At 41.8% G+C, this 25,418-nt stretch overlaps 1 protein-coding gene across 4 annotated transcripts in view; it reads right to left on the bottom strand.

Moving 5' to 3' along the window:
- The window catches only part of akt3a (v-akt murine thymoma viral oncogene homolog 3a), a 137,646-nt gene that overhangs the window by 43,562 nt on the left and 68,666 nt on the right, over positions 1–25,418 (bottom strand). For all 4 annotated transcript variants that reach the window (XM_017464175.3, XM_053679623.1, XM_053679622.1 and 1 more), the window contains exon 3: positions 1,898–2,023. In XM_017464175.3, coding sequence (XP_017319664.1) covers positions 1,898–2,023 — 126 coding nt within the window. The remainder of the gene's footprint in view (positions 1–1,897; positions 2,024–25,418) is intronic.

The raw sequence follows: 25,418 nt of genomic DNA on the forward strand, positions 1-25,418 counted from the left end.
ATCGTCACAGCTGACAGAGTGGAAAATAGCTGGACGACAGGTGAAACACTGTAGCAGCCGCGGCCTTCGGCTCATCACGAGGGTTCTCAGCTGGCCAATTCCAGCCGCCAGAAAAACAGTACCGCGGCCTACATTTGGTCCCGAAGGTTAATGGCGACAGCGCAGATGTCATGGGGTGCGTTCTCTACCTGGGCAGTAGATGAAAATTAGAGGCGCCTGCTGTGAGCAGAAAAACAAGGTCACGGCAGCCGGAACGCGACACCTCAGGAGGAGCAGAAGCTGAGCCGGCAGCATTGTTTGCTTTGCCACGTAGGATCACAGATGACGAGCTTTGCTTGAAGCAAGAGCCGCTAAGCAGAGCGAGCATGCCAATTAAACAACCCAGAAGCTGCAAATTCCACCGCTCGTGCCGTGCTTTAGCTTTCTCGGGTCCAAAATAAGGTTGAGAGGGTGCCAAGCACAGAAAACATCAGGAGACAAGCATGGTAATTGCTTCACTGCAAATTAGGACTGACTAGCATCAAAGGATTTCGAAAGGAACAAACTCGCATGTAAGTATTCACAATATTGCATTTGTGCTGTGAAGAAATAATACAAATAGAAAATGAATAGGAAACAAACGAGTAAAGATATAAACAACAAAATTTTAAAGGAAAAAAAAAAGCAGCTATAGACACAACACTATTATTATACCAGTAGTAATATATGTAATAATAGTCATGTTATAAATTTGTTAAAAAATGTTAGAAAATTGAACAAATTGCTGGGATTCAAAGACAAAAATTGTCATATGTTGCAATCATTGTTAGAAAAGACTAATTGGGGAATACTGATTGCACTGCCTGGTGGGCAGATGTAGATCTGGTCAGGCTACTTGTGTGTGTGTGTGTGTGTGTGTGTGTGTGTGTGTGTGTGTGTGTGTGTGTGTGTGTGTGTGTGTGTGTGTGTGTGTGTGTACACGTGTGTCCGAGCGGTCCGGAGGCGGATGGGCAGGGTGGGGAGAGACAGCGCATTAGACTATGAGCCTCCCACAACCACCTGGCCTCCCAGCTTTCTGCAACAGATGTGGCAATCCGCTCCCCTGCCAAGCAGCCTGGGCCGCATGTATGGCCACTCCTCTCTCTTCCAGGCTTTAGATTAAAACCTGGCCGCGCCTCCTGACGGATGGGAGGATGAGGGACAGAGGCTCACTTGATGTATCCCGGAGCCAGCTCTCTGGGCCCATTACCCAGCGCGCCATGGAGGAGCACGTGCACGGTGCGTATTTCTAGAGGTTACCAATGAGTTTACTTCGCCAGATGCTCACAGAGAACTACTGCACTGCAAAAACAAACTAAAACGCTCCGAAATGAATAAATATTCATGATGAGAATATTTCATTTTCTCAGTTTAATAGGTCTGACACACAACAGTTGTCTCTACTTGCCCCAAATTAACTTGTAATAAAACACTGCAATAAGTTACATTATTATTCATCATGTATTCCTTGTGCAGGTGTGTCAAGCAAAAAAAAAAAATAAAAATTCACATTAAATGATTCACATTAGCACACTAACACCATGCAAGCAGGCCCGGTGGATGAATGTATTTGATGACTGAGTCTACAGTAAGAGCAACATACTACAGTAGTGCTTGAAAGTTTGTGAACCCTTTAGAACGTTCTTTTATACATACATACATATATATACATACATACATACATACATTATATATATATATATAAATAAATGAGATAAGACAAGTCATAAAAGTAGATAAAGAGAACCCAATTAAACTTTCAAGCACTTCCGTATTTGTATTAGTCCTGTCAATGTTCTGAGAGGCAAGAGCTAGAACACACAAAACAGCCTTCATTGATCAAATGCCTTAAGTGCAACACCACAGAATGTTCACTCACTAGCAACGGAGAAGTTATTGAGGGGGTAGGGGAGGTCTGCGTCCTGTGGCTTCTCCTTGTACCCAATGAAGGATCCATCGGTTTTTAGTAGAAAGTAGCGTGGTCTCCAATTCTTGATATATTCACCTGTTTAGAGATAAAAAGACAAAAGATGGTCATCAACTGCAATGACAAAAAGTACAAAAAAAGAACAACAACCTGTGGTTGATGCTTTCAGATCCTTAAAACAACCTATGCACAATTAAAGCTGCTGTAAGTGATTATGTTTGGGGAAAAAAAAATAAAATGTACACATAGTTAAACTGTATTAACCACAAAAGAATAATATGGCGGAGTATGGGCAGCCCACATGAGGGTAAGATAAAATAAACAAAGTTAGCTAGTAATAGTAGCTGTGCTTCTGATGAGAGGCTGCTTTCAAATCACTGTCCAACCACTGGGATTATATCATTAACATGTTTACCACCTCGGAGCTGGATGTCAGCTTGAGCGTCATCTGGCTGAACTCGGGGGCAGATGTTAGAGTGGACCAAGTCCACATTGGAGTGACACTGGAGTATGTAGTGTGGGAGGGGGGACTAAAAAAAAAATAATAAAAAAAAAAAATAAAAAAAAAGGCCTGTAGGATCAGCTAGTTGCCACAGGGGGTGATTCTGAAACCTTTAACCCCTCCAGGCTAAAGCGAAAACGCAACATCTGCTGAGCAGCTGCTCTCATTGTATTACCATGTAAAACTTCTGCTGCAACAGCCTGCACTATCTAATAATCAGCAGCAGGATTACAAGGGTGTCAACATCAGCATGTAGGGGGGCAGGAAAATTGCACACGCGCACACACACACACACACACAACACTTTAATGCACATTAAATAGCTCTGCTGTGTGGCATGTGGTACTTAGAATGATGTGTTAAGGCTAATTTATCTGAAGCACCGCTTATATTTACACCTCATCTGATAAAGATTTGTCTGATAAGTTAGTTTAAGATGTCAAAACAGCACAGGTGTTAAATAAATATAACTCAAATAAGAACTTCCGGCACATTTTCCTGCAGGACATCATGCTTGAGATTTCTGTAAACAAACAACATCATCAATAGCGCGGGGTGTCGTGTAGTACAGAAAAACCTAGTCAGTAGGCAACTGGTACAGAAGGCGTTATTTTTCTTCAAATTCACCATTAAATGTATTCTGCATTCTCAGCCAGTTTGTTACATGAGGTCACGTTGGGACAAAGAGCAACACGGTCTTTCTCCACACGTGATAAAAGCAGCCAATATGACATCTGCGGACGAGGAAGGGTCGCGTAAGAGAGTCAAACTGAGCCGTTTTAACAGAAAAGCGTTTGCCCGATCATCCAGAGATCGCAAATTCAAATTCTCGCATGCTCTTTGCGAGGGATGGACGGCGTATTTATTCAATCATACTGTAGCAACACTAGCCAATCAGGGGCATCTGTGAAGTCATGTGTGCTGAAGAGGGCAGATAGCGCTTTCCTGTGTGTTACACTGCTATGTGACAAAGAATGAGCAGCAGTTCGGAAAAACGCACTGGCCAGCTTCTCATGTCTCTGACGAAGCACGTGATAGTCTTCATCCCTCCTGGTTGGTAGTGGTCATATGATAGAGGATCGCTGACTGGTGGGGGGGGGGGGGGGGGGGGGGAATCAAATAAATCAGGGAGGAGAAAATATGTGTTACTTTCTGAGCACACCAAGGTGCTGAAAGATTTTCTTTGTCAACCAGTGGGCCTGAATTCTGACTATAAAGATCATTTCTTTTAGAGTTAGAAGAGAAACTTAAGCATGGCTGGCTACAGTGTAGCATACTGCTTCACACACTTTCATTTTTAGATGTGAAGAACTTCATGGACTTCGCATATCTAACCAACTAAAATGAATTAAAATGATTCCCCCATCCATTTTCCATACCGCTTATCATACAAAGGCTAGCAGAGAGCCTGGAGACTGTCTCTGGGAACTCGGGGCAAAAGGCAGAGGACACCCTGGACAGTGAGCCAACCCACAGCAGGTCGCACAGACATTCACACACAGCTGGCATTTCCAAATGGTCCATCAGCCATTAACGGACTGGGGGGGGAAACTAGAGAACCTGGAGGAAACCCCTGAAGCATGGGGAGAACATGCAAACTGTGATTCGAACCTCCAACCCCGGAGGTGCGTGGTGACAGTGCTTACTACTAAGCCGTCATGCCTTAACTAGTTGAATCTAGCGAGCTACCACTAACTGAAAGAGTCATATATGAAATGTATTATACCCTAAACTAAAATTCACTCACATTAGCAGGCTGAAGATTCTCCATAAAGGGGCACTAATTAAAACTCACTGTTCTTTGAGTAGATTACTGCGTAGATCATTGTGTAGATGAACACAAACGACCTGGGCTTTATGCATCAGTGGCATTGTGCCGAACAGTACATCGTACAGTATATGCATTTTTTTTTCCTTCAGATTTTATATTCCGCTTTTCTGAAATCCTAAACAGCGAGATTTTAATTGTAACATTTTGTTTAAAATACCCACTGCACAGTACGTCTGATGCACAGCAACACAGAGATGGACAAATCATAAATGTATTAAAAAAGTTAAAAGTGCAAATGTGCTTACCCCGTTCCTTTATTATGCTACCCAGGTGCCCAATTAACTAGGCTAAAAACTAAACTAGAATTTAATTAGCTTGTTATACATTTGAGTTAAGTGCACTAATACAAACTATAGACCAAAAAAAAAAAAAAAAAAAAAAAAAATAGTGAGTACTTAAACCAATGGAAGGGCACGATTTTTTTTTTTTTTTTTTTTTAACCCCTACTTCAGCTATGAACTGTGGTGTTCTCTTGTCACATGTAAAGACACTATTCTGGAAAGATTGGCCAGCATCCATTCAGGCTCGTTAATAAACCTAGAGAGAGAAAAAAAAATAGTTTCGAGATGCGGAAAAAGAACAGCGCATTCCATCTAAAAATCAGAAAACAGGCTGGAGTGTGTTATGTTAAAATGTCGATCAAGAGTTTTGCTTCCTCTGATTGTTTCAAGAACAAGTTCAGTTTTTTCAGTTTATTTGTGTAGGGTTTTTAAGAGTGGACATTGTCACAAAACTGCTTTATGGAAAAATCTAAATTCCGCACGCACATTTTAACGTTTAAAATGAAGCTATATTTTTTACGTTTATCACGAATGAGAAAACCGGAGGCGGAAAACTGCCTGGAACGACGTGAGGAAGAAACCTTGAGAGGAACCAGACACAGTAAGGAACCCATCCTCATCTGGATGACGGCGGATAGTGCGATTATAAAATCATTCCCTTCTAGAACCATGTGTACGTGGTCAAAAAGAGCAATTGTGTAACCAGGAAATTCATTCTAGTTCTCACATGATGTCTAGTTTGTTGAAGTTATCAGCTGTTCACTGATTGAGACTTGAGTGCAAAACTGTTTGTGGCAAACTCCACAGAACCTGCTTGTCTGCTGGCAATTGTTAATAATAATAATAATAATAATAAATAAAAAAGAGCCCAGATACATAATAGGTAAGAAAATGAAACGATCCTCCTCAATCATCAAACAACTACATGTAGTTACTGAATAGTATCAGAATCCTTTTTTCATCACCATAGCTACGAAAGAAATGCTAGCTCCCCGTATTAATGTTCAACTATCTAAAGTCCCATAAATACGCGATACCTAACCTTCAAACCGCACCGGCAGAGTTTCATGGCCTCAAATTTGATCTATTAAGACAGACAATCTGCTAGCCACGTGAGCGCAGAAGCCGGAGAATCCCCAGACGTGTGCTTTCTGATTCTAAACTCCTGGTAATTAGGCGCTATCTCCAGCAAGTGACACACAGGCCTCTGTGACAGCTCTGATCACTTTTTTTTTTTTTTCCCCCTCCATCAGAGGAGGAAATAAACAACATGTTCTATTTGTAACATCCACTTAAAGCATAATGACACCAGCTTCTCTTAATTAACACATCAGAGAAAAACACCTGCTCATGTTAATTTGAGGAGACGGAGGTCTTCGCCGCTATGCTTCCATCAGGCGGTGGAGTCGATGGGTAGGAGGGAGCAGCTGAACAGAGGCAGCCGCCTTTCCACAAAAAAAGTGAGGGAATGAGGAGGAGAGAGAGAGAGAGAGAGAGAGAGAGAAGTGGAAGGGTGTGAGCGGTTGGAAGAACGGTGTCTCTGTCTAGCAGCTTGTCACATAAACCTTATCTGAAATAATAGAAATAAGTTGACTGATCAGCACAAGAAAGAATAGGATATATATATATATATATATATATATAGCGCAAGTTGGACACCGAGACAGTTGCCTTCACATCTACAATACAAATTTAAATGAACTGATACGTCTATAAATCCAAGACCAAATTTGCAGAAATTATATTCAAAAATAGAAAGAATTTCAAAGTGACGTACACGTAAGAAAAACTATTCCTGCAAAAACTACATGTTGGACCATCATAGTACCGAACTGTTTTTATCATCGAGCTCCATGAGCTTGAGGTTTGTCCAAAGTCAGAGTGTCCATGTCTGCTGTCTCAACAGCAGGTAGCTAACACGGCGTTTTCTCACACGAGAGCCTGTATTATACATTAAGCACTGTCTGTGTGTGTGTGTGTGCGTGAGTGAGTGAGAGTGTGTGCATGTTTTCAAATCTGATTCGAACACATGAGAAAATTTAAAACGACACCCATTAATAACGCCAAGATCTAAGATTCAGTATATTCAAATGGAAATGAAGATGTAAATTCAGAACATTAATAATTAAGATTGTTTTTGTAATTTGTCTTAGGCGAATTAAGACTTTTTGAAGGACAGCGAGTCACCCTGTACATAACATCTACTTAATATCTACTACAGAGGTGCTATCCATCATTAATAACTATACATTATATGGACACCGTGAGAAAAATGTCATGCCTCTACAAAGCGCATCAGGCACCTTTATGGCACAAAACACGTCTAAATGTGACATCATACTGTGACACGTACACGGAAACAGGAAACAACATAAATTACTTCTAACAGCGCATCGGTTGCGCTAACTGGTTTAGCCGGAAGTCCCTAAGGTACTAAAGTGGATAAAGGGGCAACAGAAGGGCAGGCAACGTGTAAAATGAGTTCTACCTAGTTACTCACACGGACTCCTACGGCCTGGTGTACTTCAAGTCCAAATGAGTAGAAGAGTAAGTCTGGCACGCAACAGCAGAGAGGCTCGCATGCACAGGTTTTCAGACACCTGCACAAATTGACCAGCTAGATTAAGAATCTTAAGATTAAAGTTGAGAGTCTTCTCAATACCAGGAGCACCGACGATTCGTGGGCCTGTAAATATGCGGTGGAAAATTCTCATTTCCTGCCACCGTTCTCCCATTAAGTTCCGCGATCTAGACAGCTCCAACTGCACAATTAAAATATCATACTGGGCGCCATTCAATTACAAGCCTAGATTAATTGTTCATTTGTCTGTGGTCTGTGACAGCCGGACGCCTGTGGGACAGGGAGTTGGACGGGCCGCTTCCAGACAGACGCGTTCTTGAGCAAACCCCCCCTCCACCACCACCACCCCAAACATCGCCACCCGCTCTGCAAACTTGTGCAAAACTCTGAAAACTCGCTCTCTACTTCCATGATGTTTTCAGCACGATGAAATATCAGGCAGGCGGGAGGAAAAGAGCGAGGGGAGGGGGTCGGTTGTGGTGGTGAGGGGGGTGGGGGGACAAAAGAGAGAAAAAGCACGAACACAAAAAACAAGGCCATTTGTTAATCAGTCCAAACAAGGATTTAATTTAATGCTTTGGCTGCGAGCGCTCTGCTTTGCAGATGGCTTAAAGATGAGCATGTGATGGGTGCTGTGGGAGTGGTGCCTGCCGCGTTCCAGCACACGCTGGGCACTCCAAGCGGCAGCAGCTCGCCTGGGCATGAGTGTCCACAGCCGCTCCAGCGTAGCCCAGGCTCAGGCACGCGCCCGCAGACGTGGGCAGCATTATAGCAGAGCTGTTCCTGTGCTAGGTGCGTTCAGCTCGGTTCTCGCTGAAGAACATTTTTGGAGCTGCTTTAGCAAGATGGCAACACTGCTAGTGCAACATGGGCCCACTCTTTCTATTGCTCTCTCGTTCGCTTTCTCTGACTCATCTGCACACAAATGCAGAGTTAGAATGCTTTATATATACACACACACACACACACACACCACTCACAGTGATGTCTCTCTAAGCAGGCTTGAGATTTCTGCAGAAGATTTAAAATGATTCGTTTCTGGCCACAGCTGCCGAAACATGCTTTCCAAACAAGGCTAGTTTGCTTAGTTTATCTGCCGTAAGCAAATGTTCGCTCGCTATTACATCAAAGAGCATGGTACTCCGGTTCAGGATGCTGGACATCTGTCTTTGGCAGGTACTAAGGCTTATTTACATTTCACATGCTTTGTAGAGCAAATCAGGATTGCAAACAGCCCAGGAAATATATTTATAGCCATACAGAAATATGCAAAAATGCAATGCGATGAATCAGAACAGGAAGACCAGCAGTCAGTCAGAGTAAAACTAGAACTTTCTAAAAGCGCCGGCTTTACTTTAACAAAGGACTGGACAGATGTAAGCAGTACAGCAGGAGCGGTTTTTTTTTTTTTTTTTTTTTTTTTTTTTTTTTTTTTTTTTAAATGCTACGCTTCCATATTGCATATTTTTCTGTATATATTAAAAAAAAAAAAAAAAATTAAAAAAAAAAAAAAAAAAAAAAAAAAAAGAGAACAGTGGTGGCGTTTCATGACTGAAGATTCGCACTTTATCATTAGGGATGGGGGAAATGATTCTTCAATACACCGCAATTCTCTATGAGAAATTCTGCATCGATGTACCATTATCATCGGACCTTTTACAGTAGAGTGTGTATGCTTTTTTCAATTGCAATCTCTCTCTCTCTATCCATATAAATAAATACATATAAAAATATAAAATGTGCCAGCTGTACACCTAATGTTATTTCATTGTGAATGAAATAGAAGCAATAATAAAAGAGACAAAAATCAAGACATCAAAACGCATATAGAAATATTTTATAATTGCATATGAATCAAGAGACAGGAATCAAACTCAAAGCCGAATTGAATCCCGAGAGAGAAATCACCCGTTTAGTTTCACCATCGTAACCATCGCTTTTATTCAACTCCACGTCTGACTTTACTGAACATGACCACCACCAGGACAGAGAGTCTCTACTTAGCTCTACTGGAAAGAGGCTACAGCTGAGAAGTTGTCAAGTGCAATTTCAAGGCTCAGCTAAGACGAGGAGGTCAAACTGACGATTCTTAGCGGTAGGGATTTGCTGTGTTTTTCCCCGAATTGTCCACCAAGTCTTAGGCCGTGATCTGCTTATCCAGACGAAGGTCATGTTAGCAGTTAAGACAGGCAGACACAAAACGGCCCTGGTTCAATTAGCGCACGCAGTCCCATGGAGAGTTATTGAGTGTAGAAGTGTGTAGGAATGTCTGGCAGGAGGTCTGATGGGAGCAAGCAGCGACAGTCCAGCTTAAATAATAAGGCCAGAAATGCCCTCTTGATAAATAAAAAAAAAAAAAAACACAACAATAAAAAAATAAATAAATAAATAAATCAACAAACACAACAACACTTGGCTGTTTGAGTGGGATTACATTCATTATGATCAATGGCACAAACAAGTGGGCTTAAGAACAGAATACACTGGGATCTAGACACACACATTCTGTGTGTCCTCTCTGTCTCGCTGCAGCCGTGGCTCTGACAAAAGGTTCTCAGATAACTTATGTCCAGGGCGGATTCAAGCCAATCCACTTAGCCTGTATTATTAGTCATTAACATACTGCAACAACAGGCCTGTGTGTGTGTGTGTGTGTGTGTGTGTGTGTGTGTGTGTGTGTGTGTGTGTGTTGAATGATTTCATCAAGCTGGATGCTACACGATGGACCGAAAAAAAACTTTAAAAACTTTATTTAAAAAAAAAAAAAAAAAAAAAAAGTTAGCTTTTTTTTTTTTTTTTTTTAAACCATAACAATAGCTATGTTTCTATCCATGTTGCGAATTTAACGCATGCGAAAAATTGGAGTATCGCATAAAAACATTTGCGAATAAAGCACCGTTTCCATACCATGTGCTCAAGAAAGCAAAATCGTCACTTCCGGGGAAGCTGTCACAAAATATTTGTTGAGGCAAAGTCACATGACTTTTTTGATTCACATCAGAGAACTTAATGCGTTTCCATTGTAGTTTATGCTCATGTCTTCTTATCGAATAAAAAAATAAATAAATAAATAGAATAAAAATATCGATCTGCCTCAGTTGAGCACATACTTTTTTTTTTAATGTGCAATTCGGAGATTTTTTTTTTCCCAACATCTGATGTTTCTATTCAGCGTTTTTTATGTGAATGGAAACATAGCTATTGCAGAATCCATTTAAAAAGGGACACATTAAATCCATCACAGATCTCCCTTTAAGGCAAGACACTACAGGTGAATAAGGTAATTCAAATCAATCTTCACCACTGGCTCTCTGGATGATGTTAGAAAACAGTGAAATAAACACTTCTGATCAATTTAGCACAGGTTTGAAAAGCATCTTATGTGACAACAAAATGATTGTTTCTACCTGTAGTGTCTTGCATTAATAACTAAATCAGTTCCTTTCACAAAATCAGCCAGTTGATCCAAGTTCCTTTCTGCACTGGAATAAACCAAAGCTGAGGCCCAAAGAACAATTTGTCACATGTAGTAGAGCGTCGTTCCCCCCCCGAGGCCGGATGAGCTGCGTCATGGAATCATCTGTTACACGAGTGCAGATGCCCGCTGCAGAGCCGGGCACGGTGATGGCAAAGGCAGAGACAATGGGTGGCTGCCTGGGGACAAGGGGCTTCTCTCAGGGGGCCTGCGTGCACATCACATTGCCAGCTGCACACAGCTTGGCCTCCTGGTGCTCCTCCAGCCCTCCTGCTGGTGCAGGGAACTGCAACACTAGGCCCAACAGCACACACGCACACACACACACACACACACTCTGAACTGTGTGTTCATAAACACAATGCAGAGAACTCTCACACTACTGCATGAGCATAACAGAGCTTGCGCAGGTCACCATGTGATCTCGTTACAGAAGGTACTGCTTGAGTGACGCATTTAAAGAGTGCAGTGATCAACTCAGACAAGCACATTAAATGAAAATGGGCCTAATTTTTATAAAAAAAGTTTTGCAAGCATTCTGGTACGCTGTATATAGTAATAAAAACAACGCAAGACTGCACTCGAATGCTGGGGTCCTTCCAAACATACATACATTCACACGCGTTCGGCCACTAGATGGCACCGGCCTACAATTACATTCAGCAAGTTCAGCATCAACCCAAACAGTAGTGATTGTGTGAGTGAGCGAGAGAGCGAGCGAGAGAGAGAGAGAACGGGTAGGAGGGGTGCGTGTGTGTGTGTGTGTGGGGGGGAAAAAAAAAAAAAAAAAAAAAAAAAAGCATGTAAGAGACACAAACAATATTTGGCTGCCTAAAAAGCAGAATATATGCCAACAAAACAGACCCAAATCACCCGAAACAACTAGCACACAAGATGTAGACCGGAGTACATCCTGGCTGGACCAAGTACCACACACTCTCTGTCCCTCTCACACACAAACAGAATTTCACAAGTGCTACAGTAAAAATTGACCAACTATTTTTATGTAAGGAACGATCTACACTTTGGGGTGCTGTTTATTATTACTGACTATACGGTGATCGCTTTGTGTCGGACTGCAACACGAGTTACTGTGACCTGCCAGAAGCTGATGATTTTCCTATAACAGCACGTGCCTTGGTGTTTTATTCCTCTATACCACAACGACGCGCCAACAATTACAACGATTTTATATATTAGATAACGACACATGGGGGCTCGGGGGCTCAGTGGTTAGCACGTTTGCCTCGCACCTCCAGGGCTGTGGGTTCCTGTCTGCGTGGCATTCTCCCCCTGCTTTAGGGGTTTCCCCCGGGTATTCCGGTTTCCTCCCCAATCCAAAGACATGCGTTGTAGTCTGACTGGCATTTCCAAATTGTCCATAGAGTGTGAATGTGTGTGTATTAGTGTATCCTGTGATGAGTTGGTACCCCGTCCAACTTGTGGCCCGAGTTCCCTGGGATAGGCTCCAGTTATACCCTGTGTAGGATAAGCGGTACAGATAATGGATGGATGGATTGATAGATAGACAGACAGACGGAAGAATGACACTTTAAATTGTTTATATTTACTGTACGCTTTGAAGAACGTCAATGACACAAGTTAGCTGACAAGTTATCATCAGCAGCTATGTTACAGCAGCTATAAACAGTACTTCCACGAACAGCCTCTCTTTCCTTTTTATTGAAGTTAATATGAAAAAAAGAAAGAAAGAAAAAAAGTTTGTCAATAATTAGACATCATTACACATCGCTGCTTTAAAAAAAATTAATAAAATAAAAAAAATATTGCTCGCGTTAGATCTTGTGTAGTGTCCGCCATACACGAGCGCATTAATATTAACCTGGGATTTGAATTACAGCAGGGACTATTGACAGAGCTGCTTTTATAGACAATCAACAGTTTTGGAAAAGGGAACAGAGATTTAAGAATTAACAGCAATGTGGTGTGATATTCTTTAATATTCACACACACCATGCCCCAGCTATGAAGATACTAAGATACTGAGAGAGAGAGAGAGAGAGAGAGACTGACAAACTCACTCACAAACAATTTTACACACCCTCACACTCAAGTTTCTGTACTGTGACTAGATTTGCGTTGTAGGAAAATCCTAATGAACATAATCATCATCAGAAGAACTAGCTGCTGATTCAAATGCTTAAATCAGACATTAAGAATCCAGCCTGTCCGTTTTGCGCTGCTGTTTGTCCGTCATTCAGACCACAATGAGGGGTTACCGTTGCTTGATCTGCACCTACAGAGATACAAGCACTGTTAAAGCAAGGCAAGGAGCACAATGACAGAAGGCCAGCTGTGTAATCAGGGAGAGGACATGCAGACAAAGGCATGCATGACAAAAAGGTGCAGAACGTTGAAATATTCTTTGTATCTGGCAGTGTGTTTAACATGAAGTCTGCGTACGCTTTTCCCACCTCACACTCCACACAGCGTATTTATGCCTGAACAGGAGGATTCTGTCTCACACTCACACCTGGGGTGAGTAAGGGAGTCTGACCGAAGACGCAATACCAACTGTTGCAACAATACACACAGGTGAGTACGAATAAACCATAAACTGGCCACACACAGACACAGAGAGAGAGAGAGAGAGAGAGAGAGAGAGAGAGAGAGAGAGCGCAAGAGAGAGAGTTCTGAGGGCATTTGAGAACATTCCAATGTGACTGAAACAGCAGCAGTGTTCCTGTCTTTCTCTTTCTCTCTCCATCTCTTTTTTTTTTTTTTTTTTTTTTTTGACTGGGGTATTGGGGTTAGCAAAGCTCCAAGGTTATTTCACCCATTAATGGTCATGAGACACCTCAGAAATACAGTGTACTAAAATACACACCCCAGTGCAGGTCTGCTATCTGCTGGGATCGTCATCGCAGTCATCATTAATTCACGCCATTTGGACAGTCTCACAAGGTGACTTACACATGTTACTGTACTCTGTCCCATGTATAATGCAAGCGGGCAGGAGACACGGACTGCAGGTGTCTCGATGCGATGTGTAAAAAAAAAAAATAATAATAATAATAATTAAAAAATAAAATAAAATAAAAAGATCTGCTCCAAATCTAAAAATATATTCCACCTCACCACATATAGAGGGAAGAGTGATGCACAGAGAACAGAGCAGAGCAAAAGTAGAAAAGTATGTCCAGTCCCATCCTAGTGATCGGCTTAATATTAGAGATGTACCGATAGTAAATTTCTCAGCTGATACGATAACCGATTATTCAGTGATGCCTTTTATGCCTTCTTTTAAATTAATTATAATCAATTCCACAATTGTGAAGGAAATGCAAATAAAACTTTATAAGTTGTTTCACAGTAACTGGTCTCATAAACAGAAAACATATTACTCTAATTAACATTAACACATGAACTACATTCTGAAGATTAAAGTAAGATTTCTTAAATTATTGAATGTTAGTAATTCATATTAACGTTGACTGAAATCTAAAAAACCTCCTGTTGGTCTCACATTCACTCACCACAAACTAAAGCATTTCCACTTCATCACTGACATCAAACTGGTAATATATCATATAAACATATATATTAACAATATCTGGATATTAACTATACTACTCTACAAATATATTTGTCTGTGCAATATATACTTTTTTTGTCGACTCATCTTCATTTAAATCTTTCAACTGGCGCTTTAATTCAGCACGGCAAAAAAATAAAACTTCGACTCGACGCTGAAACTCCCGCTTTACTACAGTGTCCGGTGTAACATTTTAACGGTGCAGAGATTACAAACTGCAGTTTTATCGTCATTCCACACAAGAGACATCTTTACACACAGCATGAAATCGACGTGTTCTCCCGCCCTCTTTTGATTGACAGGATATAATCGGCCCTGATCATCGGAGGTTTTTAAACCATCGGCCGATGGCGTGAAAAATCGATCGGTATCGGCCGATACGTCGGTGCATCTCTACTTGTATATTCGTCCTATGATTTCCTGCCTTATTAAAGTAAACATCTTCACTCACATTTCTTTCTTCATCTAGTTACACCGTATCTTTTCCTGCGGTTTTACATCTTAGTGTTTTTGCAGTGCAAGGGTAAAGGACATCACTCTACAAACAACCACAAGTGTGAAGGATTTTCTTTTTATTCTTTTTGTCCATAAAAATATTCAGTCTCTACAGGATTTCATAGACGGTTTTTTTTTTTTTTTGTGATTGTTGCGGTCAAAAACTCTCGATTTTGCTGCGGCTTTTTTCAAAATGCATCTTGCAGAGTTTTTTTTTTTTTGTCCTTATTTGCGGAAAACTACTTGAACTGGCGAAATGGCGATTGCACGAAACTCTTTCGCAGTGGTGTTTGTTGGTAAGCGAGACCTTTTGGCTGTACTCATGTTCGACGCACGTGAATCGAAGAGGGCTTTGGTCGAATGCGGGTTGTGATGACGTCACGTCTTGGCCTAAAAATCTGCAGAAATTTTGAAAAATGTAAAGCTCCTCCGATTATTGCCGTGTTTGCTCGGTGATGCGTTAATTTCCGCAATGGCAAAATCCTACAGGGACTGAATATCACTAATATAAAGACCAAATTCAGTGAGTCGACACTGACAATCTTTGTATCCGTTTAATTTGAGCCTGACTGTCTATGACTACACTAAGGTATATGTTAATTCACTAGCTGAGCTGTAAATTTGAACATTAAATAGAAAAAAAAATATTTGGTCACTGTCTGTACTTACAAATTAAAAGGCAAACGAGAGAGTAAGAGCTATTATTGCCTTTTTATTATTTGTATAACTATACATTTTATTAAACTGATTCTTTTTGTATCTGGGTCAAAGCACATTTCTTTCTTTTTATTTCTGACTTCATTTTTGTCCTTTATATGAATTTCCCATGTGAGACGACAAACAGGAATCGTGAAATAAAGTTACGTAATACTTTCCCTTGTGAGACGACAAACAGGAATCGTGAAATAAAGTTACGTAATACTTATGCGTATCGATCGTTTAGTCTCTGACGCTGAACAGCTTTCAGACACAAAAGAAAACCTATTTTGTCTATAAACGTAGAATAATAAAGTTCATGACCAGCTGTGTTTTGGTTAAAGCTTGTACTGTTTTGCAATCATCTGCTTCATTTATAAGCATGTGCTACTACTGCTAATCTTTGATGGTGAGTCAAATGAAAAAAAAAAAAAAAAAAACATTTGTTCTTTTGCAACTACAGGTTTCATTTTTGTTGCACTTTTACAGTTTTCATGTGACTCACCGTTCAATAACTGATATTTAACCATTATTTAAAACCCATCCTGACCCTGGCTGAATCAGACATCCCTCTTGTCCAAATGTTATTGTTCACTGGTAGACATGGGAAACGCTATTAGCCGTGTTCCCACTGGGGAGAGACTAGACAGTAGGGGTCACTCTCAGTCCTCCGTCCCCAAAAAAATAAATAAATAAATAAAATACTAAGCATCCACAGAGCACAAATCTGCGTGGGTGTGTGATAAAGTCATGTGATTAGTGGTCTCCTCCGAGCACATCAAGGCTCACGACTAGATATCTTTGCACAAAGCGTCAGCGCTAACGATTCTAACAAATATTCATTGGAATCCAAATATTTTGGAGTCTACGCAACTAATCAGTGGCAGCAGTTTCCAAGACCGGTGCTTCTTGGATCTTCTGCACAAGAGCATGCCGCTAATGTAGAGGGAGAAAGGCTAAAAGCTGATGAAATATAGTGTAAGAAAAGCATCTCTGTTTGGAGTAAACGCCTTATGCTGTAGTTTCTCGAGCAGCAGCAGGAGGAGACGAGGGCTTGCTGTGACTGGAGCTGAATATATCCAGGGCCAACTGTGGTGGAGTTCATTAAAAGGAGAGCTTTACAGGGACAATGGGCCCTAAACACAGGCTCAGTAAGGCGGGTCTCGAACAACAGGCAGGGCTGAAGAGAACTGGAGCTGCACCATCAGGCCAGTGGTGAACAGGTGCAGGACTCCCTGAACACGCTCTCACAGACCTCGGTTCCTCTCAATGGCTATTATAGGCGAGGGGAAGGGGCCAGCGTTATTATTTATTCAGTAGTGCATCCACCAGGGCAGGCTACTGTGCTGGGAGACAGCTGGCGTCGGGGGGATGGAGGAGCCCCTCGTATCTATTGTCTAACCTGCCCCTTCACCACACACCCATTTCCAGAGTGCCCTTTGTGCACCATCATAGGCTCTAATATTATTATAGTAGCCAATCACAGCTGAAGGATACACCCACAAACCATGGTGAAGTAAACAAATGTGTTGCCTAACCTCCAAATATACCTCTCTCGCTCTGTCTCTCCCCCACCCTCAAACACACATGCACACACTCAAATACAACATGTTAAGGCTAATACAGCCACCAGGCTGGGTCAACTTCATTCAAGAAGGCCCATTCATTCAGATCAATGGGGCCTGGACAGAGATGGCACTTGAACTCACAAACTGCTGTCTTCCACTGAGCTGCTGTTTTTGATGTAGTGGCTCTGACTTCCCTCAAGCTGGTACCATCTGGACATTACGTTCTGGACTAATGTTGAAAAGTGCAATTTCACTGATGATCCAGGCATGTCCGCCCTCAACCTGAAATCCTAAATGTGATTCGGGGGAATGTCATATTTATGAGAAATATCCAGTTTTATGTTCCCTATTACCGACATTAATAACTAGCCTTTAAAGGAACATTAGCTGTGTGTTTGTCAGTGTATTTGAGGTTTAAGGAAATGCTGCTTTACAAAGGAGCATCAATATAACTGTAGCATGTAACAGAATGGCTTTGGTGCAGGCAACGATGCTCTTCATTTTTCTTTTAATTACCGTTGGCAAGCTTCCCACGGAAAGGGGAGGAAAAAAAAATTTTAAAGAAAAAAAAAAAAAAGAAAGAGCTTTATCCTCTTGACAGCTTACACTATGCAGTTTTAATTCACAAACACGTATGAAACGTATTACAAACGGAAAACAAGAGAAGCCATTCGGTACGTCGGCAAATAATGAAAAATACATCGGAGGCTAAAAACACTCCGCGTTTTGCTTGTGCTAGCTGTAATGTGCATTAAGGAGGAAATTGAACTGGCAGACAAATGCAATAAAGGAAATGGGGGGGTGGGGTGGGGGGTTAACGCCTGAGTCATCAGTTACCATCATTGTGACCATGTTTATTGCTGTTGATTAATAAGTTATTACAGTGTGCCCAGTGACGCTCTTCAGGGAAGAACCGAGAGCCCGGGTCTAACAAAAAAAAGCTCCGTGCCGCAAACGTGAGAAAGAAAAAGAGCGATGCGCCGTGTTGATGCCACTGTTGCTGCTGTGTTTCACTAGAGTGGTCCGTCATCCCGTCTTGACTCTACGACGGTTCAGCAGTAACTCCTGCTGAAATTGGCACGGTCTGAAAAGGTAGAGCCGGGGTGTGCGCATCCTTCTCGTTTGCTCAAACTCAGACGCACTTACACACAAACAGACACACACAGAGTCTCCTCCCTCAGAAGTAATGAGAGCAGTAGCAACAGCAGCCTGGCACTGAGTCTCAAGTTCCAGTCATTATACTGTGCGACATCTGCACATGTTCATGTCTCCCTGTCTTTCTCGTTCTCTCTCACTCCTTCCCTCCCTCCCACCTCTTCCATCCACCTCAAAAGCACTTTAATACCCAGCTATAGCTGCACCACACACACGTAGTCTTTTCTTGACGGCAGATGGCAAGTCAACAATCGTCTCCAACATTAGCGATGCCTCGCCACCCAATCAGTAGCCTCCTACACACACACACACACACACACACACACACACACACACACACACACTGTCTGTCCCACACTGTCGGCCCCCACAGCACCATCTCTTCGGCGACATGATAATAACCTCTTTGTTCGTCCACTACAATACAGCTGCGTAAGCCACGCAAGTGCAAGGGCCCCACTGCTAAATCACATGTGCACGGTACACACGCTCGCACACCCTTCCCGTGCAGCGCTGACAGGAGGAGTGTGGGGTGCAGAGGAGGCAGTGGCTGTTGCACAGCTGTGCAGCCAGCGACTCACCAAGAAGAGAGACGTATGTGCGGAATGAGTGTCCAGAACTAGAATGTTTGCCTTAGCAATCAGAGCCACACTGCTCATCGAGTGAATAATCCTGCAGAAAGTACACTGCGTAGCGGCGTGTTCCCTACAGCTCTGACCCCAGCACTACAAAACAACAAGCGCAGAGTGAGGACTCATCATTCATCATTTCACATACAGTACCGTACGCCAACTTTCACACACATTCCTGAACCGAATGTCACACACACACTCAAATGACTTTTTCTCCACATGCAGCCTCTCTCTCTCCATCACGCTGCAGTGGTGAGTAGTGGCAAGCTCCCAGCATGCCGTGGTGCTGCCGTGCTGAGGCGTTGATGGATGTGGCGGCAGGGTGAGGAGAAGAGAAGAAGCGGTTAGTGCGTGCGAGTCTCAGCTCTGTACTCGCACAACCCGGCCACATCCCAAACCTCTCCCTGCTGTAGTGCGCCACACAGTACAGTACGACATTGCTGCTCAGAGAATAAACTGAATGCAAACCCAACACAAAGAAGCTTTATTAAGCTGTTTGGCTGTCGGGAAGAAACGTACGTTTCAAAATTTACCACATGTGGTGGGTTCTTAATTAAGCTTTGAACCGCAAGCTGTGGAAAAAAGAAAAAAAAAAAAAAAAAACTACTGAAGTGTTATGGCATTATTTCGACTTCTCATCAAAATACATCATTATTTTGACAGAATAATAGCTTTGTGTGATACTGCCCCCCCCCTGCTTGCGATTTAACATTTAATGAACAATTTAATCGTCCAGAACCAACAAGCTTAAAAAATATATATATTTTTTTTTTTTAAAACAAGGACTAGCATTTTCACCACTTCAGGTTTAAGACTACAGGAGGGCGTAATTATATTCCCAGCTGTATAGTCAGGAATTGCTTGCCGGCAGCGGCAACTGTAAAAACTCAGCTGGATGGTGGAATCTGGAGTAATGTGCAGTTAACATAAAAAAAATAAAAATAAAAAACACACATAACAGTATATTTTCCGTTTAATCCTTTTACAAATCAGCTGTCTATTGTCCACATGGCCAACAATTTTCAGCGAGTGCTGACTGCCACCACAGAGCAAAAATAAATAAATAAAAAATACCCCTGTGTATTTAATGACTTTCTAATTATCATTAAGATTACTTAAGTGTTAGAGCTGCCATTTTGCTGTAGGCCTATTAAATCTTTTTAGATAAAAATCTCTGCCCCCCCCCCATCGGAGTCCCTAATAAATAGTTAATATAGTTGCAGTCGGAAGTTTACATGCACTCCTCATGACATGAACGTCATGGGGCTTTCAACAGTTTCTTTCAACTTTTCTATTTCTGGGGCAGAATGATTGTACAACATGCATCTTTAATTAAAAAACAAAAAATTAAATAAGAATTTGTTTCACAAGTTTTAATTCATTTGGGGTTTTCTGTAATCAACAACACAGGAAAAAAAAAAATTATACATACAGGGTCAAAAAATATACATACAAACACTTAGCTTATTAATTCAGTGGTGCTGAAAGTTCCAAAATGTCCTTTAATTTGCCAAGACCAAGGCCTCTTAATTTCCTGTTAGTGATCATGATTGACTACAGCTGGCAGCTTCTCTGTGCCAACATAAAAAGGGTTTGTTTGTCAGCACTCATTGGATTGACCAACACACAGTACTAGGAGCACAGTGCAGATCTGAAAAAGACGATGGTGGATTTACACAAGTCAGGAATGTCTCTTGGAAGCTTTTCTAAACAATCGCACATTCCAAGATCATCAGTTCAAACAAATTGTACGTAAATACAAAGTTATTGGGAAGTGTAGCTACTTTGCCAAGGTCTGGAAGAAGAGTCAAACTGTCACCCTCAGCTGAGAGGAAACTGGTTCAGATGGTCAGGTAAAACCCAGGAACCACCAAGGCACAGGCCTGCCATGAACTTGAAGCTGCAGGAACATCAGCGTCACTGTCTACAGTCCAGCGAGTTTTACATCGCCATGGACTGAAAGGCTGCCATCCAATAAAGAAGCTCCTGCTCCAAAATCGACACTTTCAAGCCCGTGTAAAGTTTGTGGCTGACCATATGAACAAAGAAAAAGAGGTTTCTATGATGATTGCCGTTTAGAACTAAAAGCAGCCGTTTAGATGACGAGTTTAAATTCTAAGCAACTGTTGTTAGAACAAGCTACAAACACTCCACCATCCTCAGCACAAAGACGAATGACGTCAACTGCCATTTCCCGCGAAATCCGACCCGACAGCTCACATTATAAATCATTATTATAAGCTTACTGTTGCAAATCGGGTTAAGGAGACAGATTTTTTTTTTTATGTATTTGCTTAATAATTCATTTTTGTTCATCTTTAACCAAAAAAGTTCCATACTGAAGCTTTAAAACACATTCAAGTACATTCACATAAAATGACTGCTATGACAGTTCCGCCAGTTTAAGAATTAGTCGAAACAATGAGATAATAACTCAAAATAATGAGTTATTAAGTCCATACAATGGCATATCATCTTGGAATAATGAGTTATTAAGTAAAAATAACAATATATTTCAATACATGTCAAAATTATGACACTCTCCAACAACTTTTAGTTCAGGGCTTTCGTACTTAATAATGACAAACCATGCAATATTGCAATGTTATAATATTGTCACATTTAATATGATAAACAATCACTACACAGTAATAATAGTGCTACAACTAGAACTAACAGGATGATCTCATCTCTAAAAACCTCTTTCCTTTCCTGTATCTATTCATCTCAAATATTTTCTGCACCCAAGTCAACAAAACAGCTACATAACAGCATCTTCTTTGGCCATGAAATCCTCTTTCTGCGGCTAATCTGATGTAATCTGCATGTTCGGGGGTCCGTATGGGGGGATTTACAGAGTGATGTCTACGTTCAGATGGGTTCACACAGCCCATAGCCCTTGCACCAGACCTGTGATTAAAAACACTGCTGTAATGTTCCACAACTAATTACTCAATCAAGATGCCGTTTTGTGAATCAGTCCCATGTGCATTTCTTTCATCCGGTCGTTAATCTACGCCGTTTAGAACAACACACCGAGCACTAATACTGTAGGTCTTCTAATCAGTAGCTTCATAAACATACACTGATTGTATCATCCAACAATGATGCTTGGCAGTTTGAGGGGGGGGGGGGGGGGGGGGGGGGGGGGGGGGGGGGGACAAACAAACAAACAAACAAACAAAAAAACACAACAATTGCTTTAAGCAATGTTTTCGGTAGGTGGGATAAATCATTAAACGCTCGTGTACTGCATATACAATGAGCAGCTGTATCTGTAGCCAAATACCAGCAGCACTTTTAGCAGAGAAGCAAGCAGGTGGAAAGTAAGCTGACACCCAACATCTCTGTTTCAGACACGGCTCGGCAGCGTGTTTCCATCGTAATGAACCGGAAAACTACTGCCCCGTTTCAGTCGGGGCATCAGCGCGACTCTTTTAAAGCCGTTATAGCTGCTTCTTTAAAGCAAGCCGACAGGCTGGGTGTTGCTAGCCGCACACTTTGGTGGAGTGTTCTCCAGTGCGAGCTCGAGCCAGGCCAGCTTATCTGGTAATTTATGGCTGCCTCAGAGAGCAGGCCAGTCATTATGCATACAAGCGGCTGACTCTACCTAAGCCACCCGCTGGATGCCCCGCACCTCCCCGCCTACTCCCCCTCACCATTACCAACAGCAGTAATGAGGGGGATGAGAGCTGCTAATTTGAAAACTTGGACATGGCCAGTGGACCATATGGCAAGCATTTATCCTGTCTGAAAGCCATTCGAACTGTTACTTACATGATTAGGACAAGATTCTACAGCGGTGAAACCCCCTGCTCCTTTTCGCTTCACAATTTTTATTTGTTAGAGCCATAATGAGTAACTGTAACAGAATGGCGTGAAGAGCAAGTGATGATAAATAAATAAATAAAATCAGATACAAAAATAAATAAATAAATAAATTACTACTTGTCCACTTGTTAAATCATAGCTCAAACGCTAATTTGGCTAATGCCATTTAGAATTTAAAAATAAAATAAAATGAACCCATCACCATGTCTCTATAATAGTTTTTAACGTCAGAACTTATTTGGTCCTTGGATCTTCTTACTCTTATCTTCATTCTCACACATGCCTACCTTAGCAGCACCGGGCTGTGAATAGATCGCATGCCTGACACTACACAAAGGAGCACTAGTGAAGGCCGGACTTCAAACAGGAAGACGCCTGGTGTCATCTGTGAGGGCCAGGGTCACAAAGCATGCGTGCCAGCTGAGAAAGCAGCCATGTGTTCCTTAATGTATATCATTTACTGAGAAGCAAACAGCTGCATGCTGCACACCGACTGCATTCTGCTCTCTCAACGCAAACCCACTGCTGCTGCACAAAAATAGCGCTCTCGGTTTGCACACGTGAACTTAAAGTCAAACCCTTTGTGACTTTATAGGAATTTTACAGCTTGACGTACTGTAAGATCAGTGAAAACTTATTTAATTATCCCCCCCCCCCCCCCCCTTCATTACACACATCAGCTAATCATTACAACTCAAATGAAAAGTAGAGTTTTAAATGTATAGAAATATTTACATGAATTTCAGGATTGCTTAGTGTTCTGTACAGTTCCCTTTGCTTTACTGACAGCGAGCACCCGAGCTGGCACGGACTCCACACGTTACGCCTGGTTCACACACACTCTGCAGCGTGTCTGCGGTTCAGAAGCAGCACGCACCACTGCGTTTTCACACGAGACGCGCTTGCAGTTGCTCGGCGGCGGAACACATTCAGTAAAGGACACGAAGGTGGAGGGTGACAGGACTTTGAATGAAGTTTAGAGCAACACAGTACAGTAATACGATCTCTCATAGACGTATTCGTGTTTAAACGGCAAGAGATATGAACGGCGTAATATCCCGTTCGTTACTTCTACATAGATGACGTCGCTCGAGCAAGTGGCAAAACATTCAAACATGGCACTTCTCTTGCGTGAAAAGGTAGCGTCACAGACATTCGAAATGAAAACTTGCCATGCGCACAAACAGCCGAGGAAAATGTCTCCCATGTCTTTTCTTTTGCATTTAAAATCTCTATACAAGAAATCCTGCAGGTCGTTCACAACTTTCTCCAACCACCAGTCCGTCACGTGATTGCCACTTTCTGCTGAGATGAGAAAATATACCGTTTTTGATCGCTAGATAGACAGATTTTTTTCTTTTGTGTTTTTGTAGTTTATTAATTAAGCTTTCATAACGTGTGATTTTTTTTTAAAATAACTTATGACTTTATAAAACTATATAAGGGACAGGTATGGAACATGAATGATATAAAATGTTTCCGAACACTATAACTACTCTGAACAACAGAACTAGGCTGTAATAACGTGGACTATTTTACATGTAAAACATGTTGCATTCAATCCGTCTTTCATTCTAAAAACATTCACATACGAACGAGGTAAATTGGGATGAAGGGCGCGTCTCGTTATCCATGACATTGTTAAATCTCACTGAACAGAGCAGACGCAGAGAGAGGTGTGAGTGCAGCGGGAAAGCAAGACCTCACGTTGCAGGACAGTACTGGAGACATTTGGAAAGTTGATAAGGTTTATCCAAAAAGTCGCTACATTTCTTGCTAGGCCCTTTTTTTTTGCAAATAAAAGTCGCTAAAGGGGTCTGAAAAGTCGTTAAGTTGGCAGCACTGCTCTGCGCTGGCAGCTAGATAAAAGGCGGGCTAAGCTCCGCCTCTCCCAGCAAAAAGAAAATACAGAGGGAGAGGGAACGCGGGGTTTTTCATTTATGCACATGCTATTTGAAAAGCAATAAAATACACCGAGTTCCCAAATGATGCCCTGTCTGTGTTTCATTTTTCCTGAAAACAATTCACTTGCCCTTCCAATCCCTCCACACACCCCCCGTGTTGAGAACCACTGCTTTAAAGTAATAAGACGACTGTGAAACACAGTAGTATACTTTAATTATATGCGTTTATGGTGGAAATGACTACATTTCCGTGTCAACCGGTGTTCATTTTGACCATGAACTATGCGCCATCATTTTAATTGAGTGCGTGCAGCAGAGCAAAAATAGACTCGCTGCGGAAACGATCGGTCTGCGGTTGCACTGCACCACTCCTGTAATGCGCTAACTGGTTAACATGGGCACAGAGGAAAAAAACTGCGCTGCAAACGGAGCGTGTGTGAGGCTGGCCTTAGATCCAATCCATCACGTCTGAAAAACACGCTTCAATGGAAGGAATTAAACTCTGATCTGTTGTACAATAAAATTAATAAGGTCACAAATTTAATTAAGGACTTAGAAATAAATTTCAGAATCGCGAATCAGTCCCGCCAGGATTTCAAGATTTTGCGATCGCAGAAATCAATGCAAAAATCAAGCAAACTTGATTAAGTAATATTCGGAGGAGCTTGTAATTGTTCAAGAGTTCGGCAGATGTCCCACAGGTTTGGGCCAAGACGCAATCCTGACGCAAAGTGCATTCGGCCAAAACCCTCTTCGATTCACGTGTATCAAACATGAGCGCAGCTAAAAGGTCTCGCTTGCCAACAGACAGCACTGCGAAAGACAATTTTGTGCGATTGCAATTTTTTCAGTTTGAACGGTTTTCCGCAAAAACATGCAAATTTGGGGGGAGGAAAGAACGCAAAATCAAGCATTTTCGGATGAAACAATCAAGAAGAAACTGTGAAATCCTGTACAGATTGATGA

Source organism: Ictalurus punctatus, chromosome 3 (genome assembly GCF_001660625.3).
Source record: "Ictalurus punctatus breed USDA103 chromosome 3, Coco_2.0, whole genome shotgun sequence".
Classification (NCBI taxonomy): Eukaryota; Metazoa; Chordata; class Actinopteri; order Siluriformes; family Ictaluridae; genus Ictalurus; species Ictalurus punctatus.